Below are 24,287 nucleotides of genomic sequence, written 5' to 3' on the forward strand. Positions count from 1 at the left end.
TTCCAAACTTGCAGCTCGGTATCACCCAAGCGAATCTGGATGCAACAGAGAGCAACATGATGGAGCTAGAAGCTGTAGCCACTGAGTTGCATACAATTCAAGGCGTTGGGGAAAAGATATCGCTCCAAAGCTGTGTGGTGTTTGGTGTGTTTACGAAATAGAGGGAGGGAATGAGCTGACCAGGGGACTAGAAGAAGCAGATGTGGAAGAGTTGGCGAGTGCAAGGATCTTTCCGCTAGTGCAGGTTGTTATTTTGATGGTGGTTTTGATTCGATGAATATTCTTGTTTTAAGCAATGGTGTCGGTATGTAATGGGTGTAATAAGGTAGGCGAATGGGCCATGTACTTTTTTTTGGCAGAGAAATTGAAGAAGAAGAAGAAGAATAGGTAACGTAAAGTTTTGCTTCTGACATACGCAAACAAATCGAAATAATTGATAAACAAAAATGGGCGATTCAACGACTGTGCTGAGATAAATACATAGGTAGCACTGTAATGTGGAAGCACGGGATTCAGAAAGAGTGCTTGCTCAAAGACTGCTTTAGTGAAGGCTATGCCAATGAAAGAACGGGATTTGCAAAACTGGCAGTCGAAGCAGTCCGGTCCCCCTGAATTGGTCCTTGTGAGAGAGAAGCAAGTTAAGAATCATTGATTCCGAAGCACCAGTCGCTTCGTTAGCAAGTGATCAGCTCGCCTGCGCGATTTTTGCGTGTTTTGATCAAGCCGGATCGGGTAACGAACACGGCGAGGTAAGAAGCGGGAGATAATTCCACCACGGTCAGCTGATCTTCTTCGGGCATTACTAGTAGGCATCGACGACTATATAGGTACAAGTCTTTGTAAGGAAAACCATGCTCATGAAAGTTTGATATTGCGAATTGGACAGCATCGAGGAGTTTAGAGATAATTTCACCCAGAACAGACGTTGATTCACACATTCTCATAGCGCAGTTTACCAAGCCGTATTGTCAGATCCACCTACTTCCACGATGGCCACCAAATCCTCTAAAGAACGTTCAAAATCTCAAGACAAAACGGGCGAGACCTCAGGCGATGTACCAAGCACATTCGTCGACACTCACGGCGTCATAATCTCGACCATGAACGACCTCCCAGGCTATCGCATCGTCAAAGTCCTCGGAACAATTTACGGTATCACAGTCCGCGCTCGCAATTGGGGAGCTGATCTCGGAGCGTTCTTGAAGTCAGCTGTAGGTGGTGAGATCCGGTTCTTCACGAATTTGATGTATTCGTCGAGGAATTCGGCAGTGGAGAGATTGGTGGGGGAGTGTTTGCAGAGGGGTGGGAATGCGATTATTGCGATGAGGTTTGATCAGGGAGAGGTATGAAGTATTTTTAGAGCCTGAAGCGATTGTGCTGATGTTGAAGTATAGGTGAATACCTATGCGCAAGTCTGTGCTTATGGAACAGCTGTGGTAGTGGAGAAGATCGAGGATCGTCCTGGAACTGGCAACTTGACTGCCAACTAATCAGTACTGTCAAGCGTATAATTAAGCAGAATCGTACGACTTGTAGGAGGATCTGGCTCTTCTGCGGGACTCAATCTTTTTTGATTCATTGCTAAGTAAGATTACCATAGTTTTTCAGCTTTCTGTCGAAGACGTTGAAATATTGGCGCGCTCGTCTAAATGCAGATCCTGTTCATTGCTGTCGAGCGATCTCTTCTTCAGTATAGCAAGAAAACCTAGATAATTTTGATACGACCCATTCTTTCGATAGTCTCCCAAGCCTCTTCTTCGGTTGTTCCGAATCGTGTCAACATTTCGCCTCTCATCCAACCCTGAACAAAGCAACTTCCTCCGAACCGGTGTGTCCCATCATCGTTCTCGTAAAATATGACAGGTGAGCTGCAACAGCTCAGAATCGCAAGCTTAGCTCCCTCTTCCACGTAATGAGGTGCCAATCCCATGAAACCATCTTCCGTGATGATCAAACAACGACCTTTGGTCACAATGGTCAACACTTCGCGACCGTTACTCTTGATCATTGCATCGACCTTCCCATCCCAACCAGGTATATATCTCCTCATGTCTTCATCGCCTCCTTCGGATCTACCGTTCAACATACCCCAGAACCGTGCTTGGAAGTTCTGCTCTAGCACAGGCAGTGCAGCGTCTTCCTCCGATTGCAGTGCTCCGGCGGCCATATCCATCCAGTCGGTCCAAAGAGGCTGCTCACCAAGGCCCATATCACTTGGCTCGTAAGGGCCAATAAGTCCAACTGCATCAATGACAACACCTGCACATTCGAGAACGCCGCCATTGAAGTCGAACCTTGGTTTCAACGTCGAGGATCCCGCGGCGCTGTACATTGGACCACCGATGTCGCTTATGCCCCTCATTAATGTAATTGGGATATGAGTTTTACGGACCATACTGCTCACGGATGCAGGAGTACTCCAGTCCGGGCACCAAGAAGGAGTATCTAGTCCATCAGCAACTGTTGGCTCGGCCGCACATATGATGTCCAAGCTATTATTGTTCCTGGCAACCGCAACTGCAAATTCAAGCCAAGTCGTCGCGAGGGTCTTCGTGTAGTCCATGGTAAAGTGCATGCTTTTGGCATCTGTTGCCAGATTCCAGAGTGCGAACACCTTGTCTTGCGGTACCGTGCTCTGAAAGTCCCGGCATAGAGTAACCACATCCAAGATACCTGGCGCAGTCTCTGGAATGTCATACCAGGGCTCGTCGTTTTGAGCTAAGAGAGTATTCCAATTTTCCTCGAGCTCATCCATTCTGCCGTGTCGAAGATGCCGGAGATAGAAAAGACGTCGCGCAAATGAAAGCTCGCTCGGTGGAATGTCCTTGAGCGAAGGGTCTGCAGCATGTATTTTGTCCACTAATTCTTTGTCAGAATAGAGGATATCCATCAACCGCCAAGTCGCATGATCGAGTCTTTTCCACTCCACGATGAAATCTTTCCCGCACACGATGTAAGGCCGTCGGGCAGCTGCCAGCTCTTGTGCAACCCAAATACGGCGGAAATAAGGACGACACAAGAATCGATACAGAGCCGCAAGTCGTCGAGGAAAGTGCTCACGGTCCTTCACTCCGAGCCATTGCCTCTCGAATAGCATTCCTCTACCTACATAATGCGTTGGTGTCAAGTCTAAGACGAGACTTAATGCCATGTTGCTGCACTCATCGGGTTCCCCAACCCAGCAGGTTACGACATCTGCGTCTTCGTACACCTCAATAATACGAGGCAGCTGTCTGTTACGCTCTGAAACGCTAGTCTGGTCAATACACACTGCATCGATCCAGAATCTGATGTATGGCCCTCCAGAATTTCGCATTGTGCGGAGGAAGGCATCCAAGTTCTTTCGAATAAGAAATTTCTGTCCGCTGAGCTCGAGCACCTCGGTTGGTTCCTCAGTTCCCCATGTGTATGAAAGACAGTTGAAACTGACTTGGTTGTGCATTGGGTTGTATCCAATAAGTCCCACTAGAGGATCTTCATAATTTGGGGCACTCAAGAGTGTGATTATCCGAGTTTCGTTGGCGACATAGTCTAGAGGCAGGTATCTGTGTGGTGGCATTCCAGCGACTCCTTTGGCGTACTCGGCTGCCAGAGAAAGGGGAATTGGGCTATGAATATTGAAGTCCAGATCTCCATACGATCTGTCGTCGCGAGGCCGGGCTGGGAATGGAGGAGCCAGCTTTCCCTCGTCCCACAAAATCATGATAGCTTCGCTCATGTCGATGACGCTCTCCGCATGCTGGCTCATGTTGTCCATCCATTCCTGATTCCAGTACTCACCCTTCTCTTCTGGTAATCGATGATTTATGCAGACGTCTCTGAACCAGAATCTCTTCTGCTGCTTCTCATCTCTGACGTCGTTAAGATACACCCATATGTTTGGGGATGTTCCAAGCAGAGCCTTATCCATAACGAGAAAAGCCGTGTCAAACGGATTACCACGGGTGTTTACCAACGCCGTATAAGGCTCGCATATTGTAAGTGGTTCGATTGAGAAGAAGCAGTGTAATGGGCTGTCTGGCATTCCATGATGCGGGTGAAGAATGAGAAATCGCATCTCTTTTGTTTCGAAATCAATTTTGGTGAAGCTGTAACTGTCGAGTTTAAGCTCTTCAAGTTCCTGATCATTCCGACGCCATGGTCGTCTATTCTGCTCGGATGGTAATTCTGTCTTAGCCGAGTCTTCAGTGCTGTTATTGTCATTCGCGATGCCGCTATTCATCTCGCTCACGCCAACGTCGATGGTGGCACCCTCTTGGATTGGAGGATCAGTCGACCCGGATTCGGTCGGATCCATCTTTGACGATTGAGTGGCTCTCAGGATGGGAGTCTGTTTCAACAACGGTGGCAGTTGGAGCCATATGAAGTCGTGAGCTGGGGTTTATCCAGAGTCAGTGAACTAGTGGAGATCCGGATATTTGGTTCACCGATTGGGCTGTGCCGCCTGCACCGCCACTCAGCGACCAAAATAAAGCGTCAAGCGTAGACATTTAGCGTGAGATGAGAGTTCTTGTTGATCCTTCATAGGCAGCTGAGGACAATCTTTCCTATCTTGCCTATTGCCTCGTAAACTTTGCTTGAATAAGCTCTCGATCAGAGATAAGGGAACGGTCCTCGGCTGATATCAAAACAGGCGGCAGCTGGTTGCCTGCTCAACTGAGATAGAAACAGAAATAGAGCACTGATCCTCTGTTGAAATATCATCCACCAGGATGATTCTTTCCAAGCCATTGCATATCGGCTCCGGAGAAGATCTGGAGAGCTTGGGAAAGCAGCGGCGATCAATCTCCAGTCACGTGATTCAAGCCACCACTCTTGAGGTTGCCTGCAGTGAAGCCTCACTGTTGGCTACGACAGTGTCCCATCATCTGGGAGTGGCTCTTCGCCTCTTTGTATCCTCCAGCGATTTGTAGCTTCCAATATTCCAGGCAATCCCTTGACTAACCATCCCCATTTCGACAGAAATCCTTCCGACATCTCCCAGCCCGAGATGTCCCAAGGCGGGGACCATGCGACAAAGCCGCGTTTGGTAATCTCTTCCTCTGGAAAGCCCTCATAGAGCCCACCAACACAGTCTGCCCATAGATCATCTTCATCGAACGTACCGCTTGCTAGGATGAGGCGATCTCGCCCTTCTGGAGACGGAAACAAGTCGATCCAATCGCAATGTGGGACTGTTTGTTGCAGGACAGTCGGTAGAAGAGTTGGAGGAACAATTTTAGGGTTAGAAGGGTATGGAATGGTGTGAATAATTTCCTCTGCGGCGCTGCCGGCGCAATCCAGCGGCGTGGCCAGGATCCCAGATATTAATGTGCGGTTGACGGCCAAGGCTCGGAGAGCGTTGATTTGGAGGAGTGGGATGAGATGATCTGGACATGGTGGAAAGATTATATCAAATTGCTTCACTCCAGGTTTGCTTGGTAGCAAGGCTCTTCTCGGATTGTACAGCTGCTTGGCTTGAGATGTTGGGATGAGAGAAATCGACTGCTTGTCAAAGTCCCAGCATTCCACTAGCATTTCTGACTTAATCATCGTATCCGTATCCGTCGAAATGCTCGATTCTCCGCTTTTTTTGGCGAGAGCTTTTCGTTTACCTGTATATTATCAATATCGGTTTAAACAAACTCACGCCGCAATTGGGCTTTTCATTTTGTTCTTCCCCGCCTAGAGCTGAGATTCTGTATGACATACGGTATGCCCTGGTATTGAGTCTAGTCTGTGCCCGTCTACGTGCTGCAGCATTCGTAGTACCAGTCCAGTCGTCTTCTTTGCTCATGGCCTTGGACTGGTGAGAACGGCAATTGCTTCAGAGACGAGAGGCGATTGCCTGCGGCAACATACCTCGGCAAATTATGGCATGGATGAAAGCTGGACGTCAAAACTTCCATGCGGGGCTATCGGATTTACAGACTGATGAGTGTTGAACATGACGTTGGCAGGGTCGAAGCTAAGAAAATGGTATGATGGCGTTCATGCAGTCTGCTCACAAGTACAACACAGAACGAAAACAGTTATCGCAATGTAGTAGCTCGTCGGGGGAGGTGTTGTTCGTGCTTACGGCGCAGTGGCTGGGCATGGTGAGGCGCAAGCATTCAGCCAGGGGTCTGGAAAAAGGGACGATTTCATTCGACTTCATCATTAGCGTCATGCAAACTGCTCACAATACTGAGGATTCTAGGCCGAGTCAAAACGACATCAAGTGTGGGCCTAGATGCAAGGCTTTATTGATTCATTTTCAAACACGGCATACATGCTGCGAGTGACCGCAAGCTGTGTTGAGCGGACGCCTCATGCAGCTGGCTCACAATGAAATTGGGTCCAACATATGTCCATGCGCCATGCATTGTTGCTCGCGATATGGTTGTATCTCCGTCTTGGTATTCACGATGGGCTCTTTGGTTGGGACGTTGCTGAACCCAGCGGACAGTATATATGCTCTTGTCCGGCTCGAATGCCACACGCACATCATTTCATATCTTCGACACTTAATTTGAGACTTTTGGCTTCACTTTCTGCTTGCTGCCCTTCAAACTTTCAGACTTGTTTCAAACGGAATACAAATAATTTCGAAAGCCATGACATTCCATCCCGACACTCTTCCAGATCTCAAAGGCAAAGTTTTCATTGTTACTGGTGGAAACTCTGGCATGTATGCGTCCCGTATTCCCTCTTTGTGGACCTGTATCACTAATCAATTGACAGAGGCTATTATACAGTAGCTCGCCTAGCCGAACATGGTGCGCATGTTTACCTGGGCGCTCGAAATAAGGCGAAAGGCATCGCAGCCATCGCCAGTATTAAGGAGATGTTCCCCTCCAAAGATCTCAACATCGATCTCCTCCAGATGGATCTGATGGACCTAAGCAGCGTAGTCGCAGCTGCTAAACGATTTCTCAATCTGGAAACAGCACTGCACGGCCTCATCAACAACGCAGGAATTATGGCAACACCTTTCGAAATGACCAAAGATGGTCACGAAGCACAGTGGCAGACAAATTATCTCTCCCACTGGGTTTTGACGGAGCTGCTTCTTCCTCTGATGCTAAAGACAGCAACCAACCTTCCTCCTGGAAGCGTGCGTGTTGTCAACCTCACTTCGTCAGGCCACTTAAGCGCACCTAAAGGTGGCATCAACTTCGACGACTTGTCACTCAAGGATAGTGGCACGTGGCAGCGATACGGACAAAGCAAATTGGCCAACATTCTCCATACGAGGACCTTGAACAAAAGGTACGGCCCAGCCTCCGCTGGTGCCCTGAAAGGCGAAGGGGGGATTTGGGTTTCATGTGTGCATCCAGGTTTGGTGGAGACGAACCTCGCGAATTCTGTTGCAGAGTCCGGGTCGCTGTTGACTAAAGTCCTTCCAATTGTACGGATGGTGGGATTGACGCTTACCGCGGATAAGGGTTCATGGAGCAGTCTGTTTGGTGTGGCAAGTCCAGATATGAAGGCGGAAGAGAGTGGCATGTATTTCGAGGTATTCAAACGTCTTGGGGAGCCGTGGTGGCAGAGTGGCGATGCGAAGAACGCAGAACTGGCAGAGAAGTTGGAGGTGTGGACTAAGGAGATAATGAAAAAGGAGGGATGGGTCCAGTAAAGACTGATATCATGACAGATTCTCACATGCAATTCAGATTGATAGCTTGTTACAGAATCGAAATGGGAGATATGCTTGTATCTTTGCCTTTCCCAAGGCTGGTTTTTGATTTCTTCGCAAGGCTGAGGATCTCCCTACAAGACAAACAATAATTTGAATGGCCATTATTTAATTGAGGACCACATGATGCATGACTCGATCCAATGAAAACTGCTGAACGAAAGATTGCCCAGACAATTGGTCCGATGATATGCATTAACTTGAAAAATGAAGTCTTGGACATCACTATGCCTGTACCGTGCCAGATCTACAACTAAAGTTTTCACTTCAGACAGATCACAAAGTTTTCATGCAGTTTCTACCAGTGTCCTCGCCCAGAAGTCTCTTTTAGGATGATAAGTTTAGTTTTCAAACGAATGTGGATCGCAGATCTCCAGTAGATCTCCCGTCCGATGAGCTTAATCTGAAGCTTGAATTTGCCACGTTTCATTCTCACATGGCTTGTTTTGAATTCGGACCCTCGCTTACCCAATCGCAGCCCCGTCTGATGTTTTTGGAAGGAAACTTTGGGCTTCGAGATGGGCCTGCCTGTCGGATATCTTCGAATTTATGAGCCGTGGTACATGTCAAGTTCGGCAAAACTTCATGTTTGGGTCAGGTGCTTAATGCTCGTGATGCGCCACTGGCCCGACCGCCCGAGGTACTTATAAGACAGTGGATGACTGCTCTTGGCTTTCTCATTCATTCCAGTACTCATAGCCCTTTCTTTCACTTTGTTGTACCGTCAAGCTCTTATAATTCCATTCTCGTCTACAATCTTTAATAATTTCCGCGTTTAATTCTCGGCTTTTTTCTGTCAAAACACAAAATGCTTTTCAACGCATTCTTTTTCATTACGAGCTTAGCAGCTGGTTCTGCATGTAAGAACATCTATGATCCAATACAAAAACCTTCTTAGCTAATCCAATAACTTTCCCAGTTGCCTCAACAATCGACGCTCCAATCGAAGACACTCTCATTCTCCCCCGCCAACAAGGCCAGACCCACGTCGTCGTAGTCGGCAGCCTGCAAAATCCCAACGCTGTCACATTCACTCCAAACTCAATCAAAGCAGCCGCAGGAGACACAGTACAATACCAGTTCGTATCGGCGAATCATACAGCCACGCAAGCTTCGGGGCCACAAGCAGCGTGCAAACCTGCCAAGAATGCTGTGAACAGTAAGGCCATCCTTCTTCATGGATTTCAAAACTTGGAAGCGCTAACTTGAATAGGTGGCTTCATGCCTGTACAGCAAGGTGCATCGAAAGTCAAGACGTTTACCATGGTCGTACAGGATGATACTCAGCCCATGTACATGTACTGCGCTGCTGCGAACCAGTAAGTGTTTCGATCCCACTGTCTAGTCTCGTTCCCGCCGCATTTTCTAACGGTTTCCGAAACTAGTTGTCAGCAAGGAATGGTCATGACCATCAACGCGTAAGTCTACAGTCCAAGTACGAACCTCGATACTGTTTGCTAATCTTTCAATCACAGAGCGTCGGGAGACATGAAAGCCTTCAAGTCTGCTGCGCAGAAGGCGAAAAACAACGTTGCAGCTAAGAATGTCAGTGGAGGAACGGCCGGGAGAATTGCCACTAAGCAGGTGGGCAAGCAGCCAGCTGGCAATTAATTGAACGATAGCAGAGAATTGGTTCTATTTATATGTACATAATTCCGGGAAAGGGACAAATTGTCTCGTGTATATAAGTACACTTGAGATCGTATCCATTCCAAAGATCACGCGGAGCAGCAGATCAGTTCCAATTCTTCCATGCTTAGGAAAAGGTGAGATTCAAGGAAAGAGAAATTTCAAGCGCACCGGGTGTCATGATCTCCATGATTTTCGAAACAGTACCAGCTCAACTCGTTATCTTATTGTTATAGATTCTCGGCGCCTCGAACATACCAGCCAACATGTACGGCATATAATCACACCAGCCCTGCCACTCCTTGATTCTAGGGTTTGCACTTCCCACATCATATACCAAACATCTCGCAGCATAAACCGAAGTCGCCTTTTGTCCACCCATCATCTCCAAGAACAGCGTCCCCGTAGTCAACACTTGGCCCCCTTGTCCATCCAGATTGTAGACTTTCTCGACTGTATGCACGCTCACCTGAACTCATCTAAGTCATGCTTTCTCGTTCCTGCATTTATTGTACTAAGAGGTGGGGCTCACTTTCACCTGATTCCCGCTCGCTGCACTTGCTCTCCAGTTCTGGATTTGTTCTTTGCCCTGGACTACACGTTGATTGATGGTGAATGTCCCATTTGGAAGGAATACCTCGTTTGCAAGGACCGTATTCGCATTGGGATCCTGAGGAGCATCGACGCAAGCGTAGAACTTGGAGATCAGGTCTTTGACAGGCTCGGGGATTGGCTGGGATGGCCATTGAGCAATGGAGAGAGACATAACGACAGCCGGTATGCTGAGTCAAACAAGCCTTGGTGATGGAAGAGCTTTCAAAACGAGAGCATTTGTGTCACCAGCTTGCGCTTTAGATGCTGTAGAAAAGCCTTGGAGCTTTTGCATGGAAATTGTTCTGACGTGAGATCCGGATTAGTCCAACGGGAATTCTGCCCTCGGTTACTTGTTTTACGTCAACTCGAGACGCAGGGCTAGCCCGTGAACTCGAGCGCAAAGCTTTCAAGAGCTTCGCTCAGATAGTCAGTTGGACAAGCCTTCTTTCGATGAATTTGCATAGCGAACTTTGATCGTAACAGTGGTTTGCGAAACAATTTCTCGATATATAAACCATCGAGACAATCAGAACGTTCCGTTCAAGGTACTCTTGATCTTCTCAAAGTGGTGAGATGTACCAAGCTGATTTCAGTACATATCATCACAGTTTTTAGTGTGTTTCTATGGCCCAACCATGGATTATTACACACGAAGTCTTTCTACCAGCATCCAGCATCCCACTCTATAACCGATACCTAAAGCCCGGAGTGTGTAAATCGGTCACATCCTCATAATCGTCCGCGGTCAACTGCCGCTTTCCAGGCGCGACATCCGTCTCCCAAGTAGCAGCTTCGACTTCTTCACGATCTCGCTTCTTGTTCACGAACGCGAGATAGAGTCGCAAGCCCTGGGAGACGAAGATTACGAGGCCGTAGCAGATCAAAATTGCTTTGAATGCTGTGGGGTAGCCGCTGGGAAATGTCAGCTTATTTGGGACGAGAGGTTAGAGTTTAGGATGTTGAAGGAGACTTACGCAGCTTTCTCGGTAGTCTTGAATGTTTGTGGGCCGGCGATACTTCCGGCGCAATAAGTGAGGAAAATGATTGCTGTCACAGTCATTTTCTTCGTGACGCCTTTGTAGTTCGAGGAGACGAGACCAAGGGAGAGAGGAATTGCTCCAGGACCAGTTTGGAGCTGGGAACACATCAGTCTTGCCATATTAGTTGAAGAATGAAGAGAGTATGTGCGCAGTAGTACGCAAACAAGCGAACACCTTTCGTCTGAACTGATGATCGCACTCCCGACGACAGGTGGGATGACGACAGCTATAATCAAGAACGTCGTGATGTTCCTGAATCGACTCGCAAGCCACCCGGTGCCCAGAATAGTCGACATAGCAACCACAGAAGCAGGAAGTGTAATAAGCGTAGACTCAAGTGATGTGAATCCAAAGCTCTTCAGAGCAAGATTGCCGAAACTGCCAGTTCCGCCGTTTGGGATCTGCGTCAATACAGATATGGCGGCGAATAGATACGTCTTGGGATCTGTTAAGCATTCAATTACTTGATCGATCTTTCATTTGCTATTTATTGGGTCGACACGACCTGCCCCGGAGAGCACTACGCGGTCTCGGCATACTGCTTTTCTTCTTCGGTAAGGAAGCTGGCATCGTTGATGGTATCTGGAAGGAGGAAGAAGACGAAAACGCTCCAGACACTAGTTATCACGCCAAATATCTAGCCAAGCTGGTCAGCATCTTCGAATGGAGACATAGTCAGAACTCACAATGAACATCCACTGCCAAGGGTGGAGGGGATGCTCAATTTGACCAATGCCGTAAGCTAAAAGAGATGCAATGAAGCCACCACAGCTGTTTCCTGTAAACCATACTCCAGTCCGTGCAGGGATTTCGTCACGAGTATACCAGATTGCCGTCACATACACGAATGCTGGCGAGATGGTGGCTTCCTTGACTCAGGTCAGTCTCAGCAATCAGACAAAGCCTGTCAACTAGAACTTACCGCAACACCCAGCAGAAACCGACAAGTAGCCAGCCCACCAAAACTCGTACATGCAGCTGTCGATGCCACGATTGCGCCCCATAGCAAAATGACACCCGAAAGATATTTCCCGATCGGGAGTTTCTGAATGAGAATGGTGGTCGGGTATTCGAAGAATAGATACCCAAAATAAAAGATCGAAGATACCCACGAGTACTGTTTCCCAACCAAGTGATTGTCTTCACTGAGGCCGAACACAGCTGCTGAGGAGAGGATGACTTTGCCCATGAAGTTCAGGTTGTAAGTTACGAACATGATGGCTAGGATCCGCATATCGATTTTGCGGATCACCCGCTTGGCGAGTGCTTGAGTGTATGGACTCGGTTCTTGGATTTCCTCTTCAGGACTGTCATTTGGGGCTTGTGGTGCCATGTTGATGGTGTCTCGTGACGTGGGGCCTATTCCTCAATGTCAACAAAAAGTTGGGATATCGAAAAGGCACAGCACAACATGAAGGAATAGAAAGCTTGATGAACAAGCTTCATGTAGTTTTGTGTATCTGACATTTCCACTCGGCTGCTCCGAAAGATAAGGAGTGGAACGTTGCCTGACAAGTGCCGATGAAGCTCAAGAGTGGGACAAGGGAGGATATAGAGCGACGCAGGAAGACTTTCTGCTGTCTAAGGGAAAACAACTATTATCAAGCGCGTTGTCTTGTCCATTCAGGATCGAACGTGAGTAGTTCAATTCTGATTCTGATCCAAGGATGGAACCCAGAGAAATATTGTTCAGGTGGATACTGCTGGATATTGTGAAGGTTCCTGAAGCTCAGGCCAAGTGTGGCTGCACTGCCGCGGCGCCACTTCCTCAGCCACAACTCGAGCTCCCGCCGAGAGGACACGACACCTCGAGTAGCTCCATCGTCAACTTGAACAGTTCCTGAAACCCTCGATTGTCCACGCAACACTCTGATCATCGCCAACATGCATTTCCTCAAAGGGCTGGTTGTTTCCCTTCTGCCTTTTACGGCCCTTGCAGCGAAGAAACCCGCCGCAGATAGATTCGAGGCGTTCCATTCGAAAGCTCGCTCTTCGTCCCCATTAAAGCTCGATGATTCTCTATATGGGAAGCTTACCACAGCTCCGAGAGACTATGCAGTCGCCGTCCTGCTTACGGCTTTGGAATCTCGATTCGGATGTCAATTGTGTCGGGAATTCCAGCCAGAATGGGAATTGCTGTCCAAGAGCTGGATTAAAGGGGATAAGAAGGGCGAATCACGATTGCTTTATGGCACCTTGGACTTCACCGATGGGAAGAACACTTTCCAATCTGTAAGTGATTAGTTTAGCTTGCCAATTGACTTCTGCTAATGGTATTGCAGCTTGGTCTCCAAACTGCGCCAGTCCTCCTTCTTTTCCAGCCAACCACTGGCCCTCACGCTGCGGCAGACAGTGGCCCGATCAGATACGACTTCAAAAGCGGGTATATATCATTGAGGTTATTATATACTGGACTGGGCTAATTAGACGTCAGACCACAATCCGCAGAGCAGGCCCACTCCTGGATCACTCGTCACCTACCTGAGGGTTCATATCCACAAGTCGTCCGGCCCATCAATTGGGTTCGTGTTATAGCTGTAACCACAACAATCCTAGGCACGATTACCTTCCTAAGTGTTGCATGGCCATACTTGTTGCCTGTCATTCAAAACCGCAACGTTTGGGCAGCCATTAGCTTGATTGCTATCTTGCTCTTCACGAGTGGGCATATGTTCAACCACATCCGAAAAGTGCCTTATGTTGCTGGCAATGGTAAAGGTGGTGTTAGCTACTTTGCTGGCGGGTTTTCGAACCAATATGGCCTTGAGACGCAAATTGTTGCCGCCATGTGTAAGTCTAGCTGCTTCGGTGAGTCCAGAGCATATACTGATTCATATAGATGGAATTCTCTCCTTCGCTACCATTTCGCTGGCCTTGAAGGTTCCACGCATATCAGACCCAAGGACACAGCAAGTCGCCGTTATCATTTGGGGAGCAGTGATTTTTGTCATGTATAGCTTCCTCCTGAGCACCTTCCGCATCAAGGTAAATACATTTCTGATTCATTTCCCCACCTCCGAGTCTGGTAGACTTGGAGACAGACTCTGCCATATTCAGGCCATCGCCAACTCGTCCCTGTGTCATTTCATCTTTTGGACTGTGGAATAATAGCTAACCTTCCAACCAGAACGGCGGATACCCATTTTGGTTACCTCCTTTTGCGTAGACGTTCTACATGGGAACGGTCGGATATCTTGAATCGAGACGGAGCATCAACTGGGTGTACAAAAGTCTTCAGAGCATGTAATATAGCTTCGATAGAAGCGTTTATAGGTCACAAAGGAGTCTGATTTCATCGTTTGCCAACCCGGGTAGCTGATCTCTTGGCTTGGATTCATCTGGCGTAAAGCATGGACTTCAATGGTGGATCACGCACTGTGACCACGGAAAGCTATGGTAGGAAAGCAAAGCTCGGGTGTCGTCCATAGGCGTAAGAGTACGGATGATCTCTGGGGTATAGACCATAGTGCATTGCTAGAGCCAAACGTGCAACTCAAAACAGTTTTTTGCCATTCAGACTTTGAGTCCGGAGTTTTTCAATGTCAAGTAAATTTCATGTGCTTTCCACAGTAGTCCGCATTGCTCTCTTTCGTCTTAACCAGTGGCAGACTGTGTTGCCTCCTAGTAGTGATCAGCGAGATGTAAGATGGATGAGACACAGATAGAAGAGAGGGACGGTGCATCCATGTGTATGGATCATGCTGTACCAATGTAGCAAATTTAAGTTTGATTTGTAAACGAGGGCATTCCTCGAATAGCTTCTATCTACCGCAATCGAACTACTGAATCATTTGACCAAGCGAAACTCACCTCCTGAAATGCCCAAAATCCAAACTTTTGCCCACATCTTCCAACCTAAGCCGAAACCAACTTCTCCAAAGTCCTCAACAACCCATTCGGCTCCGCAACACCCTGGTTAGCAATAACATCAGCCCGCTCCTGCGTATCCGCAACAGAATAAATACGAAGCTCATCCGCATTTCCAGACGGCCGGACATGAGCCACATCGCCATTGGCGAACAGGATACGCACGCCGTCTGTGTAGAGGATCCGGGAGACTGGAGAGAAGCCAGCTTCTGCTGAGAAAACTGTCTGGATGTCGTTGCGGATCTGCTCGAATCTCTTAACGGCTGCTTCAGATACAGGGACTTTGGTTGAGTCGGCGTCTAACGCGGTGACGCCATCGGTCTGGTAGGAGACATCTTGCATGCTGGCTTCGGGCGGTGAGAAGCGCTCGACGATCTTCATGCTCGTAGGGCGGGGGAAGTTGCGGAGGAGAGAAGCGCGGCTGAAGCGTGGTGGGAGGGTGTCGAAGAGTTTTGGGAGGGTGGTTTTGCGGTTGTGTGCTGCGAAGAGAGCGCTGAGTAGAGGGAGGAAAGCATCACGTGTAGGCAGTGCAGTGAGGACATTGCCGTTGCGTGTGATGTCGGATCCTGTGAGGAAGCCACCGTTTGCTTCCCATCCACAGACGCGCGGGATGCCCTTTGCGATGGCGCGCTCCATACCGGAGATGACATATGGGCTGCCGATTTTTGTTTTCGGCTCGGTGACTGCGGCGAGTGGTCCGCGATCGATGGCGTCGTTGGTGCTGATTGGAACGACTGCTGCACCAACTTCTAGGAACTCGGCGACGACCATGCCTAGCAAGTCGCCACCGAAGAAGCGGAGGACGTCTGATTCGGGAGCGAGGATCAGAGGACGGTCACTGTCGCCATCTGTGGAGATAACAGCAGTAAAACCCTTTCCAGCATCATCGTACAGCTTCTGGACAACGTCAAGTTGAGCCTGATCGATAGCCTCTGTATCGATGGGCACGAAAGTGTCACTACGGCCAGCGGCAGTGACGGTTGCGCCAAGAGCCTCGAAAATTTCGATCAGAAGATCACGACCAACGGCAGAGTGCTGGTACGCTAATAACTTCACTCCTTTCAGTGACTCGCCCTTGAAGAAATCCACATAGCGTTTGATGTAAGCTGCTCTACCCTCGGGGATGGCAGGAAGGACCTCTTGTGACACATTGCGGAAAACACCCTGCTCATCGAATAGAGACTCGGAGTATGGTTGATTGAGAAGCTTCTCGCGAGTGATTGCAACTCTATCATTGATAGGCTGCTCATCTCTCTTCATCAACTCGCCTTTGGATGTATTCAACTTATATCCATTACGGCTGAAAGGGATATGACTGCCTGTAACCATGATGCTACCCTTCCCATGAGTGATAGCCCAGTAAGTCAGAGCCGGCGTAGGGATATCACCAAGATTGATGGGCTTCATTCCAGTATCCTTCAAAGCTTGCGTGACTGCTTGACAGAGGCCACCACGGCCATTCTCGACCAATTTAGTGGAACTGGGACGGAGGTCATGAGCGAAGAAAAAGTCATCTCCGGATTTGATTCCACCTTCAGAAATAGGAAGTGATTGCAAGTACTCGACTTCGGCGACGACGTTTGTGTAGATCTCAAGTTGAGTGAGGTGGATGACTTCACCGCGGCGGCCACTGGTGCCAAATTTCAGGGGCACTGGTGCGTAGGCGAGGCGTGCCGCAAGAGATTCTGCTGATGCTGACATCTCTATCTTTATTCTATATGCGTCAGTCAGAAAGTAAACAAACTGTAATATGGAAAACTCGTACTGTTATGAGAAGTGTATCAATATGATTCAGGTCAAGTCGTTTTGCGGTGAAGAAAAGACAAGAGTTGGGGTTGAGTTCGGCTCCCCTTAAAGAGGACGCTTGCCCTTATTTGGGATAGTGTCATTGACTGGCTTCAATAACAACTTCTCGGAAAAGAAATCTGCTTCAAACTTACTTGTGGTAGTTATATGAAGCTTTTCAACATTCGGCGTTGCAGATATATCACAAATGCAGCAAAGTTACTTCTTCGCTTTCCAGAAATCTGGAAGCATGACTTGCACGTGACAATTACCGATTTCTTGTAGGACGTCAACACAAACCAAGCTACGCGAGAACCAGACGTATTTCTGTGAGAATACTAGTTAGATTCGCAAGAGAGGACTCTTCCTCCGGACTAAATGCCAGAGCTGGCAACCGTGCTCACCGAAGATATAAGATCGTCCAAATTCGGATTGGCGAATAACAAGCTTCCACTTGCTTAGCATTGCTCAAAGTCTCCGTCTTCTGTTCAGAACTAAATAGCCTAGAGCAATCAAGATATTCAGACGAGTGACTTAGCATCTAGTTTGTAGATCCAGCGCCTCCAACCCTGACTTTTTTCCCCAAACGGCTCGATCTCATCTCATCCCAGACCTTTCACAAACCGAAAAACAAGATCATCACTGCCATAAAAAAAGCTGCTGTCAAACATAATCTTATCATCATTCTAACCCGCATAGACCAAGTCCATGCTCGTTCGTCTCACTTCGTTCGCAAGGTTGAACATCTAGAAACCCAATATTTACGGAAGGTGAGGCAAAGATTTCTAGGTAGAGACATCCCTTCAATTCGCACCTATCTCCACAGCCTTCAATCAAGAAGAGTGCCGAGAATTGTCTCAGAGTAATTTGCTTTGTGTCAGTGTTAGCCCTCAGCTTCTACTCCAGCAGGGTGTGGGTTTTATGCCCCCAGGGTGGGTGGCCACTGGCCTGGACTTCGTTCAAATTGGCGAGGAAGAAGAATGAAATAGTTTTTAGTGTTCACTCGTGCTTGATTTAAAAATTCGGTGATTCTGTATTGGAAGTAGTGCCTCACCTCAGCAGTTGTCTGGATATGGACCACCTCAGTGTATAACTAGGGGTCCACATCGCCTGTGTCGAGGTTCTATCAACAAAGCAAGATCGGGCGATGGAAGCCCATCAGGTTGCCAGAAAGGAAATCGAGCACAAGAAGGGGGGTATCATTTCCAATAAACTGCGGAGTTTTGACACTTTCTCTATGGAGTGTTCGACATTAATGTGTATATCCATGAGCGAACCAGCCATTTCAAAATGTGAAAACGAGAAGCAAGGATTCGTGTTGCCATTTCACTACTCACTGCCACTTTTCACTCTGCTGTCAAAGTCCAGCACTCAACTTCACCTATTCTCCACCCAAAATTTTCAAATCCACCCCAGTATCTCAAACCTGAGCACGCTCAAGCGGCTCTGTCCCTTCTCCACGGCGCTCATTCATACAAGTATGTCAGAATCTGTAATCCAGGCAGGCAGCACCATTCAGTCCAAGTATGTCTGCATACTTGTTAGCGAAGGATAGTTGTCTTTTTACCTAGGAGAGTGGAGAGGTATTTATGTGCTCTGCTTGAAGCTGCAGGTGTGAAGCCACGTGGTATGCGTGGTGATAGTGACTGATAGGAAAGTGAGAATCAACACAAGAGCAGGGAGAGCTGTGAGACTTGATGAATGAAATAAAGAGTGAATTGGAAGGAAAGGAAAAGACGAACGAAGCTGACCAGCACATGCTCTTCCTTAGCTCGAGGTAAATTAAAAAATGCGGCGCGGAGATGGTTTATTATGAGCAAGTATAAATAACAGAGCCGTCAGCAGTTGACTCTTCTACAATTATGTGACTCTAAGGATCGTGAAAGATAATTTGATGTGCACGCATCTGGTACTGTGATCGAGCTCAATACCTCCCCCATCATCGACGTTCATGGTGGAAACCTGCCCCTACGCCTCCTGAGTAAAGTCTGGAATTGTAAGCAAAACAAGAAACCATGTCAGGGAAGAAACGAATTGAACAAGCTGATAAAAAATAATGGTGATGACGCCGGTGATAAAAGAATGACAACAAATTTTTTGAACGACAGCGAGACACACCTAACGTGATCATATCCACTTCTACTCCCTTCTCCCCACAAACACCTCACAAAAGACATCTCCTCTTCTCCCTCCACCTCCACAAGCACACCGCTCGCACAATCCGATCGGATGTTCTCGATTACCTACACTGTTTTTTTTTCTCTACCTACTCACATACTGGGGAATATCTTCCAATCTCCCAATCTCTCGTAAACTAGATCGACTAGATCGACTAGATCAGCTAGATCAAACAAGCAACGATGGAAAACCGATTCAGAGCAAGAGGGAGGATGTTAAGAACCACAACAGAGTGTGCTGTAATGGCTTCCTTTGCGGGTGGTGATATTGGTGATGTTAGTGTAATGGATGAGTTTGGCCTCATACTTGGATGTAGTTCGCAGCGAGGGATGCGTGTATGCGTATAGATGGTGTGTTGATTGGAGACCATTGAATAGCACAATGCAACCTCGACGCAATCCATCCCACACGGTAACAACGCAAAGCAAGGGAACGGAGGGTACTATTCCTGCTGTAGCTTCAATTCACCTTGGTATCAATTCTGGAAAGCCTGGGTGTCATGAACCGGAGTCTCGTCTCGTCTCGGTATCAATCGCTTTGCTGAAAGTGGCATGATGACTTGGTAGGGACACCTGTAGCTGTACATACTTGGTTGCAGTTCATGCTTGCTGCTTGATCTGGGGTAAGACACACTGGAGACATGGAGGTGCCTGATTTACCTGAAGGTCAGCTTTAGAGAATCTTTGGAGACGAACGACGAATCGCGGTGGTTTCTGCTTGTCATATAAGCTTCTACGGGAAAACCCCCATGAAAGAAAGATCGGGGATATTGAAGGACATGTGGTCCAGTAAGCGGAGATTTTCAGTAAGTTTGGGTCGACGACCCTGGTACGACGTTTTCGCTATTTGGGGGCAAAGTAAAATAAGATTAGGCAACTAAGCCTCTCAACAGACTTGAGTCCATAAGTACTGTCATAAACAATACATTGTAGAGTGATCAAATCCACTAGATGAACGAATGAACTCCATGAATATCCAAAAGCAAATGAGAACCTAAACACCTGCGGCAGGAAACATCCTTGCCCATATTTTCCCCACCACCCAAAAAACACCTTGGTATCCGCCAGTCATGCTTCAGAACTCCCAAACGTAACAGTACATCAGAGCAGCTCATCGTTTCCACTTGCAACACTATTCTCAATCGCATCAAGAATTGCGCTCTCTTCAAACACTGGGCCTTGCCCGTCGCACTTGGCAACTTTCTTCAGCCTGTCACTGATGTCGCCGATATCAACTAGACCTTTGGCATAGAGGGGATGGCTAATAATGAAGTCCCAGGTGGCACCTGCAGCTAGCAGCCTCTCCCCGCTATCACTTGTAACGATCCTATGACTCGGCGTCTTATTATCGTGCGCATAGAGAACTTCGGTATAGAAATCGGTCGGAGAGTATTTCATAGGCCCTGCGTTCGGTAAGGGTTCTGCATTCCCACGAGGATGCGCAGATGTCGCTTTCAGGATCTCGTTCTCCGTCGCGGCCTTCTGCAGTTGGAGCTTCAGCCGTTCATTTTCTTCGGCGACATTGGCAGAATTCTTTTCGAGGGCGGCGAGTTTCGCTTCGAGGTCTTTGACATGACGTTCTTTGCGTTCGCGGAAGGCTCGTTGTCTGCGGGGTATAAGCTATGATGTGGAGTAGTTGGAGGGGTTACTTACGCAGCTCGATTCTGGGCTTTGCGACGGGATTGCGCGGGTGTCATATTTTCATCGTCGTCGCTATTACTTCCTCGCCTATTTGCATCGTCGTTCACTTCCCCTCCATTGCTCATCTCGTACGTGTGGTTGACGCCATTGCTGATGGAGCCCTTATGCTGAGAGACGGGCGTTGGGGGTTTGACTGGCTGCATGCCATTATTGTAATGTTGATTGAAGGTGTCGAAGGTCTGGTACTCGAATGCATCCTGCTTGGGAGTCAGGAAAGGCTGCTGGTAGGGCTGCACTTTATGAAATTCATTCTGAGTACGCACTGGAGGAGAGTTGCTGTAGTGGTCCGAGTTGGCGGATCCGGTATGCGCCGGAGTTGGGGGAAGGTCGAGGAACTGATATGGCTGGGGCGCCGCGGTGGTGAAGTACGGGTAGTCCATTGTCTGTCTGCGTATGTTTTGTTGTGTGCGTTGCGGTGAAGGTAGATAGTTGTACGCAGATGTTGGTGTTTTGGAGAGGGCCTCGGAGCGCAGATGCGGTGCTTATGAAGCTACCGGACGAGGACTGCGACGGGGAAGACAAGAACTGGGACGGCACTGGTTACAAATAATCTCGGACTTGGGGCAGAAAGATATGGCTGTCCAAAGTTTATACCTGCCAGGGACGTTGATGCTTGCGAGCAGGAGCTGGAGGATGATGAGAGAGTGTGAGAATGAGGGCCAGGGACGGGGACGGGGACGGAGCTGCAGAAATCGCGCTAGTCCTTGTCGATAAGCAGGCGTTCTTGGCAAGCAACAAGCCTTCAAGCCTTCAAGCCTTCTCTTCTCTTTCTCTTCTCTTCTCTTCGCCCTGTTTTCTGCTCTCCCCACCTCCCCATGTTCCCCTCGCTCACGTCGTGTTCCCAGCCTTACAGCACTTCGTTACCATCACCATCCCACACTGCACCCGAGCTTACGTCTTAGTTGTCTGACCAAGCTGCACCGTCTGAACGCTACAGACTTCTGCTTCTTCTCCTTCCCCACTACTACTGCAGCTGCACCTGCACCAGCAGCGGTGTGGTGCTATTGTGGCTCCAGCTCCAGCTCCAGCTCTGGCTTTGGTCTGGTGCGGTCTGGACTGTATCAGGATGTCTCGCTTTGCTCGCATTTGCCCTGCCTGACGGCATGTAGCGGTACCTTCATACGGAGGAACAGTATTGTTCACGATTCTGTACTCCCTTCCATGCATATCACTCTTCACTGTTCACAACAGTTGTCTAGCTATTATTTGGTATCTTGATATCCTTCCTTCCGTCCTCTTCCAGGTAGCCATCTGTCATCCCATGTTCCCAGCAGGGATTGCGTGTCCCATCGTTCGTTATCCTCACCGTTGCCTCGCTTTTACTTTCAGCCAAACCAAGTTGAATGCCGCCTACAAACCTGCAGCATGTTGTTATGCCTTCACGAAGCCAGATTGGCCAAAGTATTCTTACTTCATTCTCCTCTCCAATGCACTGCCTCTGGGTCCTTTCCTCTCTTACTTCCCCATCTGTGTACCGACCCGCGATCAGCGCCATCTCTTCGCTTTCGCACATCATGTCGCTCTCCTTCACTGGTCCATAATTTTGACTTCTGACTGCAGACAGGCTTTACTTCTGGCAACAACACAGTCTGAGACCTGCCAAGCTCATTCGTGCCGCATTGAACAACATGAGTGGTGCTGATTTCTTCCCTTGCACGGATTGACCGACCGCCTGCATCCTCCTTCTTTTTCAGTATGGATCTAATAAATAATACCAACAACGATAGCTGGTTTGATTTGTTACTTACTGTACTATTTATTGGGGAGACTGATAGCATTCGCAATGTGCAGCGATACAAATCCCACCGCCGCAGCCTTCCTCTCCCATCAACTTGGCGAGGTAAGATTGGGAACACCGTTCAATCAATCCACCACCAACAGCTTCTGTTGTTGATCTCCCCAGCTTCACCAACATATCAACGGTCACCTATTCCGGGGAATCCCAGCCCATACCGAATTTACCTACCACTGGGACGGATCTCAGAACCTATCTCTGTTCCTTCTGTGGGCCTGCCATAGAGCCTCCCAGCCTTTCCAGGAACATTTAGGCTATTTCTTTCTCAGACCCCCCCTCTCGTCACAGGGCTGAATGCCAACCCGTCCAGAACGCGGCAAGATTCTTTCCAGAACAATTCTTCATCAATGCCATACCTTCTTCTTCCAATAATGCTGTAACGAACCCTGGCTAAGATCCCCAATTCTTGCTTGCTGATTTGCATCGGCATTCATCCATGTCGCTGATCTATTTTCTTTTCTTTTCTTAATGTTGCACTGCGGTGAGATGAGACAGTGTATGTTTAGACAGCATAGACGCCGAGGCGCATAAGCCCAACAACCACCACCTCACATCCATCCTACTCGCCTGTTACTTCATCCACCCGTTCTTTTACTGGGTCATATTGAGGGAAAACACACCTATATTCGTACCACTGTATCTTACACCAATTCTAAATATCAACATACACCGAACGAAAATACTTATGTTCTTCGGTTCCGCATCGCATGATTTTCCTTATTGGTTGCTGAAACGACTTTCAGACCTCACTTCACTTCACCATTGCCATCGCCTTTACCACCGCCAGACTGGGAAGAATTTGACTAATCACATTCAATATACCCTGTTTACACCTAGCACGGAGAAGAAAATCCCAACTTCTGGTTCTGCTAAGTCTCAAGATATATGCGGGGAAACAAAAGGAGAAACAAAACAGATGCCAATAATACTGAAGCTATACATGTATGTATGTATACTCTACACACCCGTACCAGGCACAATATTCTGAAACGACAAGTAACGGAGTATGGAGCGGGAGGTAGCTGAGATGTAATGTGAGGAGTGCAGATGCAATAATTGTGGCGGGATTGTATATCTTCAAATACCAGTACAAGCAGTGAATGCCAGGCTGCTTGAGATTTGCAAAGCCCAAAAAGCGCTTACGCAGAGTAAGCCATCATCAACCCACCGTGATGAACATTAGTCGAGGCTGGAACTCTAGCCATACCTTACTTCTGATGCCAGCGCAAAAAAATAGATGGTACCTAAGTATGAGTTGTTCGGTGGTGACTTGTGAAATCAAACAGAGCAGAGCCTGCGCAGGAAGTGTTAGCGATGCCATGTGGGACAAGCGGGAGAAGTAAACTTCGCCTGCGTCAAGTCAATTCATCCCCCCGCACTCCCACCAGGCCTAACACAGCCAACCAACGGACCCGCCCCAATCCACATCAAGCCACACTAGACCTACCTTCCCCCAAAGCTAGGCACATTCTAGGTTTATTGGACACCCTAAAACGTTGTTAAACGTATGTACTCAAATAAGAGAATTACATCCATCAATCATCTGATACAACCAGATATTTGACTCTATATTTCCGGTATAGTGTAGGGGTTGTAAGTTTAACCACCAGCCATTCGCCATGATCTTGAGACTAATAAAAAGCAGAACATAGCCCGCTTTCAATCTCTGAATAAGAGTACAAGGCGCCGGGCAGCCCCGGGTTCGATTCCCGGTACCGGAAGATTGATTTTCTTTTTGCGCTTTTGTGGTGGGGGAAGGAGGAGGGAAATGTTTGGGTTTTTTTTTTTTGGGATGGAGGGGTAAGCGAATGGTGTGGTGGTGGTGTGAAAATGCCGAAGTTTTCGCTTATTTGTTGGGTTGTTGGAAAGGTGCACGCACAGCCTTGGGCATGTACAAGACAAGAACTCCTGCATGCCTTTGATGGGATTTGATTTCGTCAAGCCTGATTTGCTGCCTTACTTGATAGTCTAGAGTATAGTTTGGCACTTGGAAAATTGATTTCCCACGGCATAGACATGACTATAACAAATATATATGGTGT

The 24,287-nt window shown here is 48.1% G+C and overlaps 10 protein-coding genes across 10 annotated transcripts; 5 read left to right on the top strand and 5 right to left on the bottom strand.

The window, feature by feature from the left end:
* Positions 1-711: 711 nt before the first annotated feature.
* On the top strand, positions 712-1,473 carry ONS95_001536 (uncharacterized protein). Its single transcript, XM_058494736.1, has one exon. It carries the CDS (start codon positions 990-992, stop codon positions 1,347-1,349), a length of 360 nt encoding a protein of 119 aa, XP_058355043.1. The 5' UTR covers positions 712-989; the 3' UTR covers positions 1,350-1,473.
* Positions 1,474-4,848: 3,375 nt separating this feature from the next.
* ONS95_001537 (uncharacterized protein) lies at positions 4,849-5,776 on the bottom strand (the record flags this gene model as incomplete). The annotated part of the gene is made up of 2 exons (XM_058494737.1): positions 4,849-5,594; positions 5,692-5,776. 2 exons carry the CDS (start codon positions 5,774-5,776, stop codon positions 4,849-4,851), a joined length of 831 nt encoding a protein of 276 aa, XP_058355044.1.
* Positions 5,777-6,575: 799 nt separating this feature from the next.
* Positions 6,576-7,597, top strand: ONS95_001538 (uncharacterized protein; the record flags this gene model as incomplete). Its single annotated transcript, XM_058494738.1, has 2 exons — positions 6,576-6,649; positions 6,703-7,597. 2 exons carry the CDS (start codon positions 6,576-6,578, stop codon positions 7,595-7,597), a joined length of 969 nt encoding a protein of 322 aa, XP_058355045.1.
* Positions 7,598-8,465: 868 nt separating this feature from the next.
* ONS95_001539 (uncharacterized protein) lies at positions 8,466-9,268 on the top strand (the record flags this gene model as incomplete). Its single annotated transcript, XM_058494739.1, has 5 exons — positions 8,466-8,517; positions 8,577-8,816; positions 8,871-8,976; positions 9,043-9,075; positions 9,133-9,268. 5 exons carry the CDS (start codon positions 8,466-8,468, stop codon positions 9,266-9,268), a joined length of 567 nt encoding a protein of 188 aa, XP_058355046.1.
* A 229-nt stretch (positions 9,269-9,497) lies between these two features.
* ONS95_001540 (uncharacterized protein) lies at positions 9,498-10,052 on the bottom strand (the record flags this gene model as incomplete). The annotated part of the gene is made up of 2 exons (XM_058494740.1): positions 9,498-9,755; positions 9,819-10,052. 2 exons carry the CDS (start codon positions 10,050-10,052, stop codon positions 9,498-9,500), a joined length of 492 nt encoding a protein of 163 aa, XP_058355047.1.
* Positions 10,053-10,563: 511 nt separating this feature from the next.
* ONS95_001541 (uncharacterized protein) lies at positions 10,564-12,253 on the bottom strand (the record flags this gene model as incomplete). Its single annotated transcript, XM_058494741.1, has 5 exons — positions 10,564-10,792; positions 10,855-11,298; positions 11,460-11,557; positions 11,607-11,789; positions 11,843-12,253. 5 exons carry the CDS (start codon positions 12,251-12,253, stop codon positions 10,564-10,566), a joined length of 1,365 nt encoding a protein of 454 aa, XP_058355048.1.
* A 503-nt stretch (positions 12,254-12,756) lies between these two features.
* Positions 12,757-14,539, top strand: OST3 (oligosaccharyl transferase subunit ost3/OST6). Its single transcript, XM_058494742.1, has 5 exons — positions 12,757-13,152; positions 13,203-13,303; positions 13,355-13,710; positions 13,760-13,905; positions 14,048-14,539. The coding sequence occupies exons 1-5, from the start codon at positions 12,805-12,807 to the stop codon at positions 14,084-14,086; spliced, it is 990 nt and encodes a 329-aa protein (XP_058355049.1). The 5' UTR covers positions 12,757-12,804; the 3' UTR covers positions 14,087-14,539.
* ONS95_001543 (uncharacterized protein) lies at positions 14,439-16,599 on the bottom strand. Its single transcript, XM_058494743.1, has 3 exons — positions 16,553-16,599; positions 14,731-16,501; positions 14,439-14,541 (listed from the first exon to the last, which is right to left on the bottom strand). Exon 2 carries the CDS (start codon positions 16,486-16,488, stop codon positions 14,776-14,778), a length of 1,713 nt encoding a protein of 570 aa, XP_058355050.1. The 5' UTR covers positions 16,489-16,501; positions 16,553-16,599; the 3' UTR covers positions 14,439-14,541; positions 14,731-14,775.
* Positions 16,600-19,850: 3,251 nt separating this feature from the next.
* Positions 19,851-20,830, bottom strand: ONS95_001544 (uncharacterized protein; the record flags this gene model as incomplete). Its single annotated transcript, XM_058494744.1, has 3 exons — positions 19,851-20,355; positions 20,403-20,647; positions 20,714-20,830. The coding sequence occupies 3 exons, from the start codon at positions 20,828-20,830 to the stop codon at positions 19,851-19,853; spliced, it is 867 nt and encodes a 288-aa protein (XP_058355051.1).
* Positions 20,831-22,145: 1,315 nt separating this feature from the next.
* ONS95_001545 (uncharacterized protein) lies at positions 22,146-22,469 on the top strand (the record flags this gene model as incomplete). The annotated part of the gene is made up of 1 exon (XM_058494745.1): positions 22,146-22,469. One exon carries the CDS (start codon positions 22,146-22,148, stop codon positions 22,467-22,469), a length of 324 nt encoding a protein of 107 aa, XP_058355052.1.
* Between the last annotated feature and the right edge of the window lie 1,818 nt (positions 22,470-24,287).

Source organism: Cadophora gregata (genome assembly GCF_030347475.1).
Source record: "Cadophora gregata isolate MNR1 chromosome Unknown scaffold_10, whole genome shotgun sequence".
In the NCBI taxonomy this organism is placed as follows: domain Eukaryota; kingdom Fungi; phylum Ascomycota; class Leotiomycetes; order Helotiales; family Ploettnerulaceae; genus Cadophora; species Cadophora gregata.

Bases quoted from the DNA above. Each gene is read 5' to 3' on its own strand.
- OST3 (XM_058494742.1), top strand. From the start codon at position 12,805: ATGCATTTCCTCAAAGGGCTGGTTGTTTCCCTTCTGCCTTTTACGGCC. The intron at 13,153-13,202 runs GTAAGTGATTAG...ATGGTATTGCAG, and splicing joins GGAAGAACACTTTCCAATCT to CTTGGTCTCCAAACTGCGCC. The intron at 13,304-13,354 runs GTATATATCATT...ATTAGACGTCAG, and splicing joins AGATACGACTTCAAAAGCGG to ACCACAATCCGCAGAGCAGG.
- ONS95_001543 (XM_058494743.1), bottom strand. From the start codon at position 16,488: ATGTCAGCATCAGCAGAATCTCTTGCGGCACGCCTCGCCTACGCACCA.
- ONS95_001536 (XM_058494736.1), top strand. From the start codon at position 990: ATGGCCACCAAATCCTCTAAAGAACGTTCAAAATCTCAAGACAAAACG.